We start from the raw sequence: 16,559 nt of genomic DNA, 5'->3' as shown, positions 1-16,559 counted from the left end.
GCTAGAAAAACCATTCTGTATACTCCTTCTAATCTTTGTTTGCAGAGGTAGTGGTAACTGTATTTTATATCATTGACACATCACAATGAACAGAGGATTATAAAGATCTTTTCAATGTAAAAAATACCAGAAATGTAATCCTGTTACAAAATGCAACAAATTTTCCATCAGGTTTCCTGTTTCAAAGATTACACAATCATCTGCATTAGTATAGCAAACCTTCCAATGGCTATGTGAAGCACTTTCATTGCTGTCCAGTGAACCAGCACTAGGGTAAACTGCGCACGTAATAGAGTCAACTAATGCAAGCAAATCATCCCCTCATGATTGACTACAGTGTAGTAACCTTCAGGAGGACCGCACCATGTCTTATGGACACAGGTTACAATTACAGAGTTAGAAGTTCCAAAAGTCCACAACAATCTCAACACCAATAAATGAGCCATGTCCGGTTGTGCTTTCATTTCCCTACAACCACCAGTACATACACAAATACACACATCCACTAACCTGAAGGAGTTAAGGTGGTTACAATAGTAGTAACAACAGTTGCTGGTCCAGCATTGTTAATAGCCAACACTGTCACTTCATATTGAGTATCATTATCAAGATCAGTGAAATTGATAGTATTACTAGTAGTGGTTCTCTCCTCCACCAGTTCTGCTGTCCCATCAAATAAGGTCACATTGTATGTCACATCACCACATGAAGTATGGCTGAATGTGTCCCATGATATTACCAGTGAGGTCAGTCTCCTTTCTAATACCTTGATAACTGGTTGAGTTGGGGGACCTGTGAAAGGTGGAGTAATTACAGATATTCAGATTCACAAATGCTAGCAATATGAGACTCTACACACATCAGAAAAGCCTGCAGAAATCAGACATTTAAGCACAAGCACAATAAATGAGAAATCATTGTTTGTTGAATTAGATTCAGTTACTACCTCACCCATGACTGTCAGTATACCAACTGAACTCTGTACAGGAGGTAGGAATTGAAATTCACACTGAAATTTAGTTTGATTCAATATTTCATTTGCAGAATACACTGTCAATACTGTGTCAATATTATCAGCTACCACTGGCATCTCAAATGTGTTGTTAGTCCCAATTCTACTACCAGAAATTGCTTGTCCATTTCTTCTCCACAGAGGATATATTTGTACACTAAAGTTATATCCACAAGTGATATTAACATCATCTCCAGCACATATTGTAATATCTTGTGGTGGGTGGATAATAATAAGACCTGTAATGCATGTATTGGAGTACAGTGTATGAATTAGAGTGAAACCCTCTAATAACAAAATACAATGTGTATTATTCACCTTGTTGTTCAGAGTTGTGTAGTGTGATCAACAATAACAACAAAATAAGTAGATAATGTGTCTCCATTTTCTGAGAATGACAAAAATGGTATAACACAATTAAAGATATTTAGACTATGGCACAGCTCATTTACTGGTTTACTAAATCACTTAATCACCTGACATGTTCACTTAGTAACCTGCCCTCAAGAAATTTGGTACATGATAAATAATTATAACATGAAAGGCACACTGCAGTACTTGATAATACTGTAATACTCTTCTTCTCTGTGTTCTGCAAATAATTCTGGACAAATAGTAGACTAAATGGCATATATACTGTATAGCTCTGGTTGAATAATTGTTTTTTGTGGGCACTGTAAGTACTTCTGGAAGAAACCGTTCCGTTGTTCTGCATTGCTCTTTCACCCCACACTGGCTATAATGGTACGTATTTTAAACCATAGTCTAAATAAATTAGACACTGCAATCAATGGGAACTAAGCAATTTAGTAACCCTTTTGGCCCTTAGTAGTGCCCTTAGTAGTGCCCTCACTGTGCTCAGGACACTACAGCCTCAGGTTACTAAATCGCTTTGTTCCCTTGGTCTTGGTGTCTAACTATTATTTAGGGACTAAGAATTTTTAAAGAGGCTTTCCTCTTTCAGAGCCTACTCAAAATGTGCATATTACAAGTACATTATACCAGAGAGGATTATAACTAGTCTTCGTTGATCTGACATTATGTCAGATCAAAGTCAAAGTTGATCTGACATGATCTGACATTGTATGGCAATGCTTAGCAGCATGCGTAAGCATGTAAAGTTGTGGCATACCCCATGAAAAAAAAAGGATTTTCAAAGTATTTTGATACCCAAAACTCCTTCAGCAACCATGCACTGTTACGTTGTTAAACCACATACATATAAATCTGTAATAATAACATTATGATGATTTATGAAATTATCCAATGTGATGTATTGTGTTATGGTTTTAACTGCAGGACATTTAAAACCCCTTTAGAAACCACTGAAATAGTATGTGAGCATGTGGTAGAATGGTACAGATTGCACTTCACTACTGAAAGGTGCAGGTTTGATTCCCCGAGTCAGACAACTTTTTTCTCGCTTTTTTGAGCCTTTTAGGTACACCTTTTTAAAAGCTGTTCGACTGCTCTATTAGAGTAGCTGACTGTTCTATTAGAGTATATCGATCTTTTTTAGCGGAAATCGGTCGGTCATCTTTGACCGTTTCAGTAGGTAATTAGGCGGTCTTCGAACTAATTGGTTAGTAAATGTCCGATGGCCAACCGTTATAATCCACTCTGCATTATACAGTGGTCACTTCATTATTCAGCCATCAATTACAGAATGTTCTGTTGTCTGAACTGTCACCTGTCGAGGTGACTGTTCTATTAGAGTATTTGCCTAGTATATGTATTAGAGTATTTTAACTGAGCTCCCTTCAACATGATCTTTACACAAGTGTTACAGTAACTTAACATACACACATTTTTATGCTTCATGCAACATACATGAGAAACCTTCCTTTCAGTACTCCAACATGCACTAGCTGTTAACAGTAGCAAACATTCATGTAACTGGCATGTTATACTAAACATGTGTAGGAATGTAACAGGTATAACATTTCAAGCAAGGAGGCTCTGTTGGAAAAATGTCATTGTCCTTATTGAGAATAATGTCATCTCTACCATGTCTAAGAGAAGTCAAAAAGTTTAAAATTACTAATTAGCACCTGCTCAAATGTTAAATTAATAGGATAATTTTTTGTTGAATATTTTTAATGACTATATAGTACAAAATATGACAGTGGAACATGAGGCAAATTACAGTATGTTGGAAACTCTAACTTGTTTACTAATCCAGAAAAAACATACACAACAGAGTCAGACAGTCTATGAAACTTCTGTATAATTATAACATATGGTGAAAAGTATTTCATGCAAAAATATTTTCATGGAATTAGCCACAAAATACTTTTACAGAATTGACCATTGTCTTATTTGAGCACTGTTACAAGGTTGAATAAAATACATACACATGAGTGGGTGGTTAAAATATAGTACAGGTGAGGCATAAGTACTGTGTCAGTGCTGTAATAACTTTAGCACAACTGAGTAACCTGTGCTTTGTGCTACAAGGTGGTACTTTGTGGCTATTTTGTTCATCTCCAACCTCCAGTAAAGTGTGTAGACAGTCTATATTAACTTGCAGAACAAACAGCTAGGATTGCTTAAACTAGAACATCTTTCAATTCTTTTGTGAGATTTAAAAGGTCACACACATACTTAAGCAACAAACATGCTTTGACCTCTCAACACAAAGAGTAATTGAAAGTGCAATTAGCTCTAGGTGTAACATCAACAATAGAAACAAACACATTTCAGTACAAACATGTGAGACCAACACAGAAACAACTGCTCTCTGAGACCACACCAGACACCTGTTTTCTCCAAACATCATCTATCTCACAACATGTTTACAGATGGTATGCAGGATTGATGTCATACCAAAATTGAGAATTCAGATAATAGCAATGGAACTGGACTAATGTAAATGGGATAATCCTGAAAGGGTTGTATACAATCACTGGACTGGACTAGTGGACTGGACTGGTGGACTGGACTACTGGACTCAGGTGTTTTCCCTTTTTAAACCAAATATTTGGGCAACTGGTTGTAAGTATGCTAGTTAGACCACTCTCCCACACATAAAGAAGCCCACACACAAACAAAAGAAAGGTGTGATCATGCCAGATTTGTCAACATTCAGCTATGTACAGAGGTTCTAGTAGTTATTGTACATCAACAAATCTAAAACTGAAGTCACATGCGGTAATTATAGTTTAAAGTTCAAAATGAATCAATTTGATTGGTTGAAATCTTGTGCACGTGATTTCATTTGTTATTGCTGTTGTGCAAAAACTATAGAACCTTTGTAAAAGCTATGGAATAGCAAGACAGTTAACTGTCACCACTTAATTTAGCTGACTCCATGACTGGATACATGGTTGCTACAACACTACATACACATGTACTGTATGGTTTGTACTTCATGATAAGACAAATGGTAGTCGTACAATAGAGATTATGCCAAGAGAGAGAATTGCACACAATCCTAAGATAACAGACAGTGCCAAGTAGACAGGTTCACCTGCATATTTTACATTCAATGTAACAATAGCTACACCCAGTTGCCCAAACATGTGCCAAACATGTGCCAAAATGAAAAAAAAGAAAAGAAAACGAGTCCAGTAGTCCAGTCCACCAGTCCAGTCCACCAGTCCAGTCCACCAGTCCAGTCCACTAGTCCAGTCCAGTGATTGTATACAACCTCCTGAAAGAAGGACGTCTTGATAATCAGGGGTGTAACTAATCACTGTACTGGACTACTGGACTGAAACACTGGACTGGACTACTGGACTGACATATTTTTCGTTTTTACACATTCTGTGGTTGGTTTTATTGAGTCTTGCTAACTAAGGGCCTTCAGAAAACTTGCAGCTTGCTACTAAAATGACGAGTGTGAGAGTAAGCAAAAACTGACTTCTGGTAATTTCACCTCTATTTATTATGTTGTTCTTCTACAGTACATATACCATATACCCTATACTCCTTATCAGTATACTGCAGGGAATGTGCTGGTGATGGTTAACCAATGATAACGTCTTGAAGATATATAGTAGCAAGCTTGTACAATGGTAATAAATTTGGTCACATATTATAGTACGCCAACCAGCACATGTAAGAACTAATCATGATAGCAGAAAAACCCTACAGTTGTGCAGTGAGTTTGTATATTGCATGTAGGAACAAATTTAGCTACAATAGATTGTCTTAGGAAGGATAGGTTGTGTCCCAGGGGTCTGAGCTATTTAGTTCAAGGATACAGTGTATCATAGGTAGCACAAATATAGTAAAATGTCTTTTGGTTATCTATTGCTATATATTACAATCTCCAAAACACAATACTGAGAAGTCTATAAATGCTGCAGAGCATAACATGCTTACTCCACTCCTCACACTCGTCATTTTAGGAGCAGACTGCAAGTTTTCTGAAGGCCCTTAGCTAGCAAGACTCGATAAAACCAACCTCAGAATGTGTAAAAACCAAAAATATGTCAGTCCAGTAGTCCAGTCCAGTGATTAGTCACACCCGATAATCAGGGTACTTGTCCATGGTCCCACTAAAGTACACACATTCAGACCCCTGAAATCAGAACACCTCAATCAGGACACTTCATCCTAGTCCCATGGTGGAAGGGTTCCACATTCAGCACTGTCAACATCAACGCAAAACAAAACAATTCCCCCTTTTTAGGAAACATACCCTTTATCACCTACACATGCTAACTTAGTTATCAAAAAAGTCTCCATAACAACTGTATGTAATGTTTCTGTAAACTTCAGACAAAAACAACTAATTGTCTTGAGTGTATTCAATTAACAGTCCACAGTAGGGGTTAGATATACTGACCTGGACAAACAACTATGTGACAGATAACAGGTTGAAGCCAGACCAGAAGGCAAAGATTACCACTATTCTCTTGTGACATGAAACAGTACACTAATACACAGTACGTATAGTACATGGTTAATGGCTCAGTCTATGCAAACTAGAACAAAAGAAAAAAGTGATGTAGTTGTGTTACTAAAACCAGGTGCCATGCAGCTAATTAGTTATAATAGCTGGAATTAATCAACAATATTATTTATTTATGCATGCTGAATTGTAAGTTTGCATTTTGTAATTAGTAAATTGTTTTGTAATTTTCTAATTATGCATTGCTAAGAAAGCACTATTCAAAAAAAACTATTTTTTAAACAACATATCACACCCTAAAGTATCTTCTCAACTGTTTTATAGTTTGTCTATTGAGTTTTTCCCACAATTTCTTTTTACAAATCCTCTAGGCTACTCTGATCTTCATCTTTGTTCGCTTATGTAGGCCCCTTTCAAGTCAAAGATATATGCTTTTCCTGGTAGCCTAAGAGGCTTGCTACGATGTTTTTTGGTAGCTAAATACCTAAAGAGCCCAATGAGAAAGCAGTTCATGAAGCTATAAGTGAGTCACTACACTTGTATTTTAAACTGGTGAAAAGAAACAGCCTCAGCGTATTGAGTGCAAACCTTACCTATGATGAAGTTTAATGTGGGCTTCATTATAGTATATAATTATTTTATTCTCCCAGGCTGACTGTTATTGTTACTGAAAGGATTTGCTTACATGGGTACGTATAGACAAATATAGGTAGAGAGATAGGTAGATAGATAGGTACACACACGTTTTTACAAAACCAAAAAAGGCCAGCTGTGGGTGCTCATCTGGTTTTAAAAAATAAAACAAGCTCACAGTGAATGTGAAAGAACATAAGGGAAGTTTAAGTTCTTAAAAACAGGGCTCTGCCTTTGGGATACATTCTACAATGGAATCTGTGTAAACGGATACCTCAGAATTCAAAACCAGCAAAAGAGTGTCCTGATTATAAAGATGTCCATGTTGGTGCATTAAAGCGGTTTACTTTGGGATGACAATAACACCAGTATGTCGATTACATAAGTGACTCCATTTTTACTGTCCACATTAACAGGTGCCACTAATACTAATATAAACTTTAAGGTAAATTATATATATATACATACATAAATGTTAGAGCATACACTAGTTAGTTACCACTTCAAAGCATATTGGGTTTCTTATATCAGTTTAATACCATACCTGTTTCACTGCCCATACAAAAGTCTCAATAATAGCAGTGAAATTTATCCTGTATTTCACTGGTAGCAGTGAAAAAGTTGTAATTGCAATTTTATTGGCTAGAATTTATGTTAACAATGTAGTGCCAATTAGTGTATACGCATGTTTAGTACATAGTGGCAAATTGCGTAGCAACGCTAATGTACAGCATGCATATATGCAGCAAGTATGGTATTAACTGGGAATAGCATGGGTATAGCAGTGAAATTTGGGATAAATACCACTCTTGCTGTATTGGAAATGGTAAATTTCACTCGGCTTTGCCTCGTGAAATTTATCCCCATTTCCAATACAACACTCGTGGTATTTATCCCAAATTTCACTGCTTCCCATGCTATTACTAGTACAAATGGTACAGTCATCGACACAACTATACACAACCATCCATGATCAAATATTTTAGGCAGTTGCTTGGGGAGTGTACCATATTACAAATATGTACCTCAAGTTAATCACCTAAACTTTTAAAAAACCAATGGAGATATTATTTGTGTGGAAAGATTTCATTGCAATATGTGACCGGATTTCATATAACAAGGCTTCCACACACACAAAATCAAACTTACGATTTTACCAGAAATGGATTACTGGTCTAATACACTATCATATTTCACACTGTACTTCCTTCAGCACTGGCAAGTCTGGTTTCTGTAGCAGCTTTTCTTCCGACCCTGTCAAAGCCACGAGTGTGAGATTGGCACCATTAAATGGCCATGGCTTTGTGATAATGGTGTGTAGTGAGCTGGGACTTCACAGAGAGCTCGCCAATAGTGTTCTCAGTCAATTTGGAGTAATTTGAGGGCCATGGAGGGCCATGGAGAGCCCAAACTTGGCCTCTGGATTCCAATCATCTTTTTACTTCATTTTATACCCGTATATTAAGACCACCGTCCACCCCCACCCTCCCACCCTATTACTACCACCTGTGATATTATTACCCGCTCGAAAAAAGCTGCTCAAAACAGGGCAAATTTTGGGTATCAGAAATGTATACACCCACTCAGTGATAGCTAGTGAACAGATGAACAATTGGTACAAATTTTGTTTGCACAGCTATAGGCACTGGGAAGTTATTACACAATGATTCCTTAAAATCGCCATATCTCCTAACAAAGCTTTGTGCGTCAAAGCCTTGTTTTGTCAAATTCAGTCACATATGTGACTGGACTTGCAAAAAGGTACCCTTTTCACACACAAAATTTGACCCATTTTTTGAACTTTGAAACTTCGTAACTTTTTATCATAACATATAATTGCTTGAAATTTTCCATGAGTGCATGCAGATAAAGTATCTGGCTGCATTTTGAAACTAAACGCAAGTTAATCAGTATAAGAAGGCAAGTGTTACATCATTTTGTTAGCTGGCATGTAAAAGGTACCTTTTCGCAAACCCAGCACTTATAAAATTTAATACATATCAGAAAGGGACATTTAAAAATCATGTACAACTTCATAATAAAGTCCATTTGTGTAATATAGTAGGCAAATGTAGACACTTGAAATCAGGACATCTTACTAAGGACACCTTGATAATCAAGACATTTATCCATGGCCATGTATGTACATATGTTAAACTCTTAAAAATGGGAACGCCTTACTAAAGGACATGGAGATATAATCAGGCCACTTGTCCACAGTCCCGTTTGTGATAGTGTTGGACCCAGATGTGTCTCTAATTATTATTATTTTTACTTTTTTACTAGGCTCGGGGGCACATACAACCAAGTACAATCACCAATGGGACAACCTACAGACCTTCAGCACTTGTGCTGTAAAGCATTAATAAATAATACAACCTACTAATGGGGCATGTACAAACAGTGCATGGCTAACACAGTGTGTGTAGGTAGAAAAGATGCACAGTAATACAATTCTAGAGGCACATAAACATAAGGAATGCATTAGTATTCAAGTGATTATCTAACTATGGAGATGTGAGAATGTGAGATTGCACTTTAAATTGTGAGAATCATGGTATTGACTCTGACGCCTACAAACAGTAAAGCTTAAACATCCAACGAATACTTATTAGTTTAATTTTATGCAATTGTACATAATTTGTGTTACATGATACTGTATGTTTAAATGAGGATGGACCAGAGTGCTGGATTAAGACATGGCTGGAGTTGCCAACAGCAGACCACGGTAAGATTGGGATAAAAGCAGAGTATTTCAACTGTCTGTCACCTACAACTGATATCTGAATTATGTATATATTTAACATGAGCTGGGTCATTTGTACTAAAATGATCACATGATGCCGTGGATATGCTGCAAGACCAAAAAAATAAATAAATAAATTGGAGAACAAACGTGGCTGAAATGCATTACCATAATTTTATGGATATGTCAGTATGCATAAGTATGTGGAGCATTGCTGATGGCGGCAGACTGTAGCTACATATAATAATAGCAGTTAATAGCAAGCACAACCATGCATACAGCAATTATCAGCCTAAGGGCACATTTTGTGTATGTTGTGTTTGTTCTCTCCATCAGCATTCAGTATGTGGGATGCAATTTGGCAGTGAATATTTATGTAGTTTTCTCAGGGCCCATATCAGTGATCAGTCTGGGCACTCCTGACACTAAAATGTTTCAGGTGGAGAGCTATGCATCATCACACAAACTTATCAGCTGGAAACTGCACCTTCTTCGCACAATGGCCTGCCAGATGAGGCTTTCTCCCATCCCATACACAAGTGAAGGTAGCCTAGTTACGCGAGACTAAAGAAACAAGACTATCAAAGTGTGTTAACCAACACAAACTACTGTAACCTCCAGCGATTAGTAGCAACTTCCAATCATGTTGTTCATTAAGCAGGCATAGCAACCACTCATCTTCCAATCGAAATAATCGCTGTCGCCCACTTTCAAACACAAATGAACAGTAGTTCGCTTGTCTAGAATCCACCTGGTGGGCGTCATGTGCTAACTGTTTTGATCAGCGTTAAATAGAATCATCGTACGTTTCTATCACCTCCACGAAAACACCCACCCATTATATGATTATCTCTTCATACAACATGGATTCTATTCCCGGTGAGTGCGAAGCCTTAGGCCTTGTAGTTTTCTCAAACATTATGTATTTATTTATTTATTATTGATTCATTCATTATTAACAGTGTTGGGAGTAACGCGTTACATAATATTATTACTTTTGTGGTAACTAAGTAATATAACGAAATACACTATAAAAACAGGTAATATAACTCAAGTTACTTTACTTACAAATGTAATGCGTTACCTAAGTAATATAGTTACTGTAACGAATCTAATATTACATAATATTATAATTACTACAAGTAACGAAATTACTAATCTCGTTAGTAATCCACTGCCGGAGTAACGCCCTAGCCACAATGAAGTAATGAAGCCTACTGAATGAAGCTCATTCGCCAGCTTCTTACTTATAACCAAGATTTGCACATTGTCCAACAACGCAATTATGTCATGTGATAAGGTGGTAGTTTCACACGTGACAGCTTAAGGCTGTGGACACAAAGTAATATAGTATGAAATATTATTATAGTTACTTTTTTAATGGGTAATATGTAACTGTAACTAAATAGTTCAGTTGCAAGTAATATGTAATATGTAACTAGTTACTTTTAAAAAGTAACTTGCCCAACACTGATTATTAATGACATAATTTTAACTGTGTTTCGTATTATCTTTAGTACTTAGTTGTATAATTATTATTATTATTAACACTTTACAGTGACCAGCACTGAAGGTCTGACAGCAACATGTGCTGCAGCCTTAGGATTACCTAACCTAATTTCAAGGACTTAGACTTAATGATTTATAGCTGATAAGGTGTAACAGGAAAGGGGCCAAACTGAGTAAGGAAAAAAATCCCTCCAACCTCAGGATTCGAACTACAGGTCACCCAATGTCTAGTTGGGGCCATCCTCCAGGAGGGATGGATTTTCTTCCTTAAACCTAAAGTATTTATTATTATTTAATACAGACAAGGTCCCAAGGTGTCTGGCTCCACTGCAATTGTAGTCATACTCATAAAGACATACCTACTAAAACATTTTAAAATTTTAAATTCACACCACAGTAAGCTGAGCATGCTATGGAACATGTTACAGCGGGTGCTTTTGTAGCTTTAACTACATCTAGTTACATGTACCTATTAATGAAAGACAAAATTATATTCTAATCAACAACAGGCTGTATTCTACTATAAAGCTTATCCAAGAAAAGAACCCTAAAAGGCTACGCATGGTTAAACAAGCTACTTGCTGTAAAAAGTTGGTCAATCTTTCTCAACATCAAATCCTACAAGAATGAATCAGTGGTGAGGAAAATTACAGAGATCAGAATAATCACTGAAGTGCAAAACTAACACTCAATCTTAGCAATCACTGAACATTAACATTACTATAATTATTGTGGCCACTTATTCTATGATGCTATCCCACTATAAGCATATTCACCTTCACCGTAGACTCCATTTGTTAATGACTACATTAAAAATGTATATATGGCATGGAGCTCCTCAAATACCCAAGATGATGGGATAAGATGCGCTTAATCTCATGCACTGTCAAGATATTAGTGCACTTTGAAAATTTCTCACACATTCATATAACTACCACTACTCCTCTTCCCTTCAACAATTTCATGATGGAGCAATCTGGAGTCCTTAATTAATGCATCAAGTGTAAACCTTTAGCTACTATGTAATTTATAACAGTTGCTCAGACCACTACATGTATATAGGGTTGGTAATGAAAAAATCAACCTCTATAAGTTCTCCTCCAACTCTGGGTGATCAATTCTACCAAAGTCTATATCAAAACTGTAAGCTAATAATAATTATTATGGTGATTCCCCTTGCTGTTTTTGTAACGCGCATTATAATTTTTTGTGACTTTTTGGGTTTTTAAAAATAAAAATGGGCAGTAGCATCAGTAATACTATTTAGTGCACTTCAATGTTTCCATGAATGGTACATTACATGATGATCATTTTACTTTTGAAAATACGTATTGTTGGGGTAATGGATGCTGTGACTTTCTAAACCATAGCTTGAGCAGCTTACGTTGGCATGTGAACACCATAAGCTCCACTTAATAAGGTATTAAAGGTCCAAAAAGGTGTCTGAGAGTTAGTAAAACAACCTTGTACTGAGTTTTAGTGGGTTGAATTTTTTTATTACAGACCTGTCAAGCGTAGTTTTAAAGAATATTGAAGTACAGCGAATCATCTTTTAAGTGCATGTATTTTGTAGAGCACCTCACCCAATAACCAAAATAGCAAGTTTTTACCAATTTTAATGGATATGAGCCAAAATTTGTCAAAATTTACAACACTCCTATATCCCAAGTGGAAAGCATTTTCTCTCTACCAAACCCACCATTTAAAACTAGACCACTGGTAGGCTCCATCCCCTGAGTTATAAGTTAATTTAAAGAGTCAATTTTTTAAATTGCCAACCTTAACGTATAAGTTCACATACATTCTACAGGTGGAATAAAAAAATTAACACAGAATGAAATTCTACTGCTAGCATCCAAACATCTTAAGTTTGTGACATAATGGTGGCTTAGTTTACTATATCTTAGTAAGATGTATTAGGTAAATAAAACTAAAGCAAATCTAAAACTACACTGTTAAAAATGAAGAGTAACCACCACTCTAAAGAGTTCCCAGTGTAGGGAGGATTTAACACCCCTGGAGAATAACCAACACTCTGAAGAGAATAACCATTACTCTGAAGAGTAAGTGACACCACCTTCAGAGCATGTGTTACTCCTTTAGAGTGATGGTTACTCTCCAGGGGTGTTAAATCCTCCCTATCATGGGAACTCTTTAAGAGTTGTGGTTACTCTTCATTTTAACTAAAAGATTTTCTGGGTAGTTGGAAAAGGCGGATACGGTCGGACGCGGACACGGACATTTTCAAAAAGCACTTTTACATTTACAGTTATTTTTCATACCTAACACTGTTTTTACAGCAGTCTTCGCTTCCAGACCCAGGCGTCAATCTTTTCATAGTGATTATCCATTTATAAGCGCACATGCGAAGGACTAGACCAGCACTCCACAGCATGCCAAAGACCATATAGTGTTATACACATGCTCCAAAGTCTAATACAGAGTTATATAGTTGTAGAGATTAGCTTGTATGCCCCATGCAACTTAGCTTAGCAGGCCAAATCCACAATCTTACGCCTTTCAGTATAAGGTGCAGGCGCTTATACCGAGTGTTGAGGGTTTCAAGGACCTGGCCTACGAGATTACGTTGGGATATGCTACATTAATCTCTGTGACTCTAAATTAGATTTCTAGAGCACGTATACAACACTATAATGGTCTTTAGAGTGCTAGTCTATCCTTCACACGTGCACTTATAAATGGATAAGCACTATGAAAAGATCGATGCCTGGGTCTGGAAGCGAAGACTGCTGTAAAAACAGCGTTAGGTATGAAAAATAACTGTTATATAAATGTAAAAGTGCTTTTTGAAAATGTCCGTGTCCGCGTCTGACCGTATCTGCCTTTTCCAACTACCCAGATTTTCTTATGCACAACTATAAAATGTTTTTATAAATTCTACTAACACTATTAAAAGATTTTCATATTAAAACTATAACTAAAACTAAAACAGCATAATCATAACTAAATCTATAACTAAAAGGAATCAAGAAAGATTACTATAACTAAAACTAATCATACACTCCTTAACACTAATAATAACTATATAGTGTACTCTTTATGCTCAATTTTGAGGTCTTGCACAGCAATAAAATATAATAATATAGGGGAGGCCATTCAAGAGAAATCCTTTGAAGCAATATATTTAAGCACCAGCTGCAGGAAAATTTGTGGTTTAAGACCTACTGATGTCTGGTACAGGAGTATCATTACATAACACCTGTTTTTTTCTTCAACTAAACACTCTGTACACCATGAGGAAGGTTGTGTTGGTGTTCTACAACTTGACAATGTCATTGTGACTTGTTACAAATAATTTTGGCTGGCTTACTTAATGACACACACTATACAGTATGGTTTCTTTGAGCTGTGCGGCTTCTTAAATGGCTTCCTGTGAACACAATATACCACCAGCCTGTGAATAGTTACAGGGAGTTAGGCCAATGAAACTTGATTACCAGTTTCTCGCTCAGATTTTTGAAAATTTGATGCGGGCGGGCGGGCGGGCGGTTATTATTCATTATTCATTATTTTTCCAAAAGCACAACACACATCCAAACATGAAGATTTCTGCCAAAAAACAGTGAGATCTACACTGATTACTCTTGCATTAAATAGCTAAAGTATGTTACTAATCTATAACAAGTGATTTTTCCATTAGAGTATAACTGATTACTCTATTAGAGTAAAAGTGACTGTTCTATTAGAGTATTTCGATCTGAAATACCAATAATGAAATTCCATGCGGGTGTATCAAAAGCATGCGGGCGATGACGCGAAACTGCTAATCAAGTTTCATTGGCCTTATATAACTAGCTAAACAATGAAACAATAAAGTCTATATTTATCTGCTACTAAACCTTTCGAATTAGTGTAGCTACGTACCTCTAGTTTCTTTCAAGGCTGAATTTCCGTCACCGCTCCTGTAGTTTCTAGCTCTATCGCAGGACTGCACACCTCTTCTTCTCATCAAATCGCGCATGCGCCTTACGTTGGTATTAATAGTTTACAGGCGTTTTTCTGGTTGGTTGTCAGCGAATGGCAACGAATAACCGTAAATTCGTTTACGAATTACAGGCTGCAATTCTACAGGAATTCGTTGCACATGCGCGGACAACCAACCTTTCCTGTTTAAATAAATTGAAAAAAAAAAAAAAAAAAAAAACCTCTGTACAACTTGAATTAGGGATCCACCACCCACGCAAGCGATAAAAGTAGTGAAACAAGAGATGAATGATGGTATAGCAAAGCTCTGTGTAGTCTGTGAGAAAGTCCCCACATTGGCGTGTTATACAAATATTTTGTTGAATACCAAACTTTTTACCGCTTTTTTTATTGTTTGCATGTATATATATATATTTTTATGAGCTTACAAAACATAATAGCTAGTACAAGCATATACTCTTGTTATATGTGACAATTGGTACGCCAGTAAATTTGTACAAGGTTTGTCTCTTTAATGAAAAATTCATAGTAGGTTTCATATAGGTAGGTATAGCAGTGGCAGATCCAAGCCCCTCCTCCCAAAAAAGGAAACACTGTGAAAAAAGAAGGATATAAGATGGTATTTCCAGTGGCTTATTGAATACAAAAAAGCTTGATATAACCTGTATTATACTAAGAATCTCACATGAGGCTTTAGTTAATGTGTTAAACATACCAAAACCATATAATTATGTGATGGTAAACTGTGGGCATTATATTAGTTTTAGGTAATGTGGTAAATAAATTAAAACCATATATGCAGTAGTATAGTAAGGATTATATTAAGGTATAAGATGAGTATAATACAGGATTTATATTAAGGCTTATTTGTATTCAATAAGCCACTGGAAATACCATATTATATCCCACCTTTTTCACAGTGAAAATTATACAAGATGGAGATAGCTTTTTACTATAATAGAGCAGTCAGTCAAATACTCTAATAGAACAGTCACCACACAGACCACTTGTACTATTGATCAGTTGCTGAGTATGAAAACTAGTATCTGCAGCACCATCCTATGCAGGGAACACTTAGCCTGCTAAGAACATTTTGCAACTGAAATGCATATGGTCCTTTGTATGCCATTCTTTAGGCATATAACTAGCTGAACTATACTCATGATCAGTTGTCACTTATCCCTGTCATACAACTCTTGGTCAATGCAGTCCACTTATAGAAAGCAGTATATATATGATTTAGGTATTTGTGCATAAAACTGTTGCACAAAAATTTCAGTCCTGAAACATATAAAATAGCTTTATGGCCCCCACCCCATACATGTACCCACTACCCTGGTGCACTGCTTGTCAAACCCTGGATCTGCCCCTGCACGGATCACGCAAAATGTCTTCTACTACATGTTTACATTTACAGATGGATATGTATCATGCTCTGGAAATATCCTCATCCATCCATATGTATCATCTCTATGTACATGAACAGGTAGCTAAAGACATCAACTCAGGTGGGGATGACAACTAACAATTAACCTTTTTTAATGTTAATTAGCTGTCATACTGGGATGATAGCACAGCTGATAAACACTCCCAAGAAAAATACAAGATATATAGCTATCAAATTAATAATGTTTGCTTGGAATGCAGTTTGCAGTTGTGAAGCAAACTAACTATCCAAGGTATAGAAACTATTCATGTATGAAGACAATATGGATAACCCCATCATAATAAGAAATTTAATTAGGTCCAAATATTTTCGTATTTGTTCTAGTACAGGTGTAAACTTCTTCATATTAGACCTGCGGTTGTATTTGTACATGACATATTATAACAAATATCTCCCAGAACTAGTGCAG

At 36.4% G+C, this 16,559-nt stretch overlaps 1 protein-coding gene across 1 annotated transcript in view; it reads right to left on the bottom strand.

Moving 5' to 3' along the window:
* LOC136265990 (fibronectin-like) overlaps window positions 1-14,729 on the bottom strand; it is a 32,922-nt gene extending 18,193 nt beyond the window's left edge. The window contains exons 1-4 of the mRNA XM_066060940.1: window positions 14,644-14,729; window positions 1,331-1,400; window positions 952-1,251; window positions 511-792 (exon numbers count right to left, since the gene is read on the bottom strand). Of these exons, the coding sequence (XP_065917012.1) occupies window positions 511-792; window positions 952-1,251; window positions 1,331-1,397 (649 nt within the window). The 5' untranslated portion in view covers window positions 1,398-1,400; window positions 14,644-14,729. The remainder of the gene's footprint in view (window positions 1-510; window positions 793-951; window positions 1,252-1,330; window positions 1,401-14,643) is intronic.
* Window positions 14,730-16,559: the final 1,830 nt, after the last annotated feature.

This window comes from Dysidea avara, chromosome 1 (genome assembly GCF_963678975.1).
Source record: "Dysidea avara chromosome 1, odDysAvar1.4, whole genome shotgun sequence".
NCBI lineage: Eukaryota > Metazoa > Porifera > Demospongiae > Dictyoceratida > Dysideidae > Dysidea > Dysidea avara.
The sequence above is the reverse complement of the archived record's forward strand: the minus strand, read 5'-3'. Positions and strand labels throughout refer to the sequence as shown.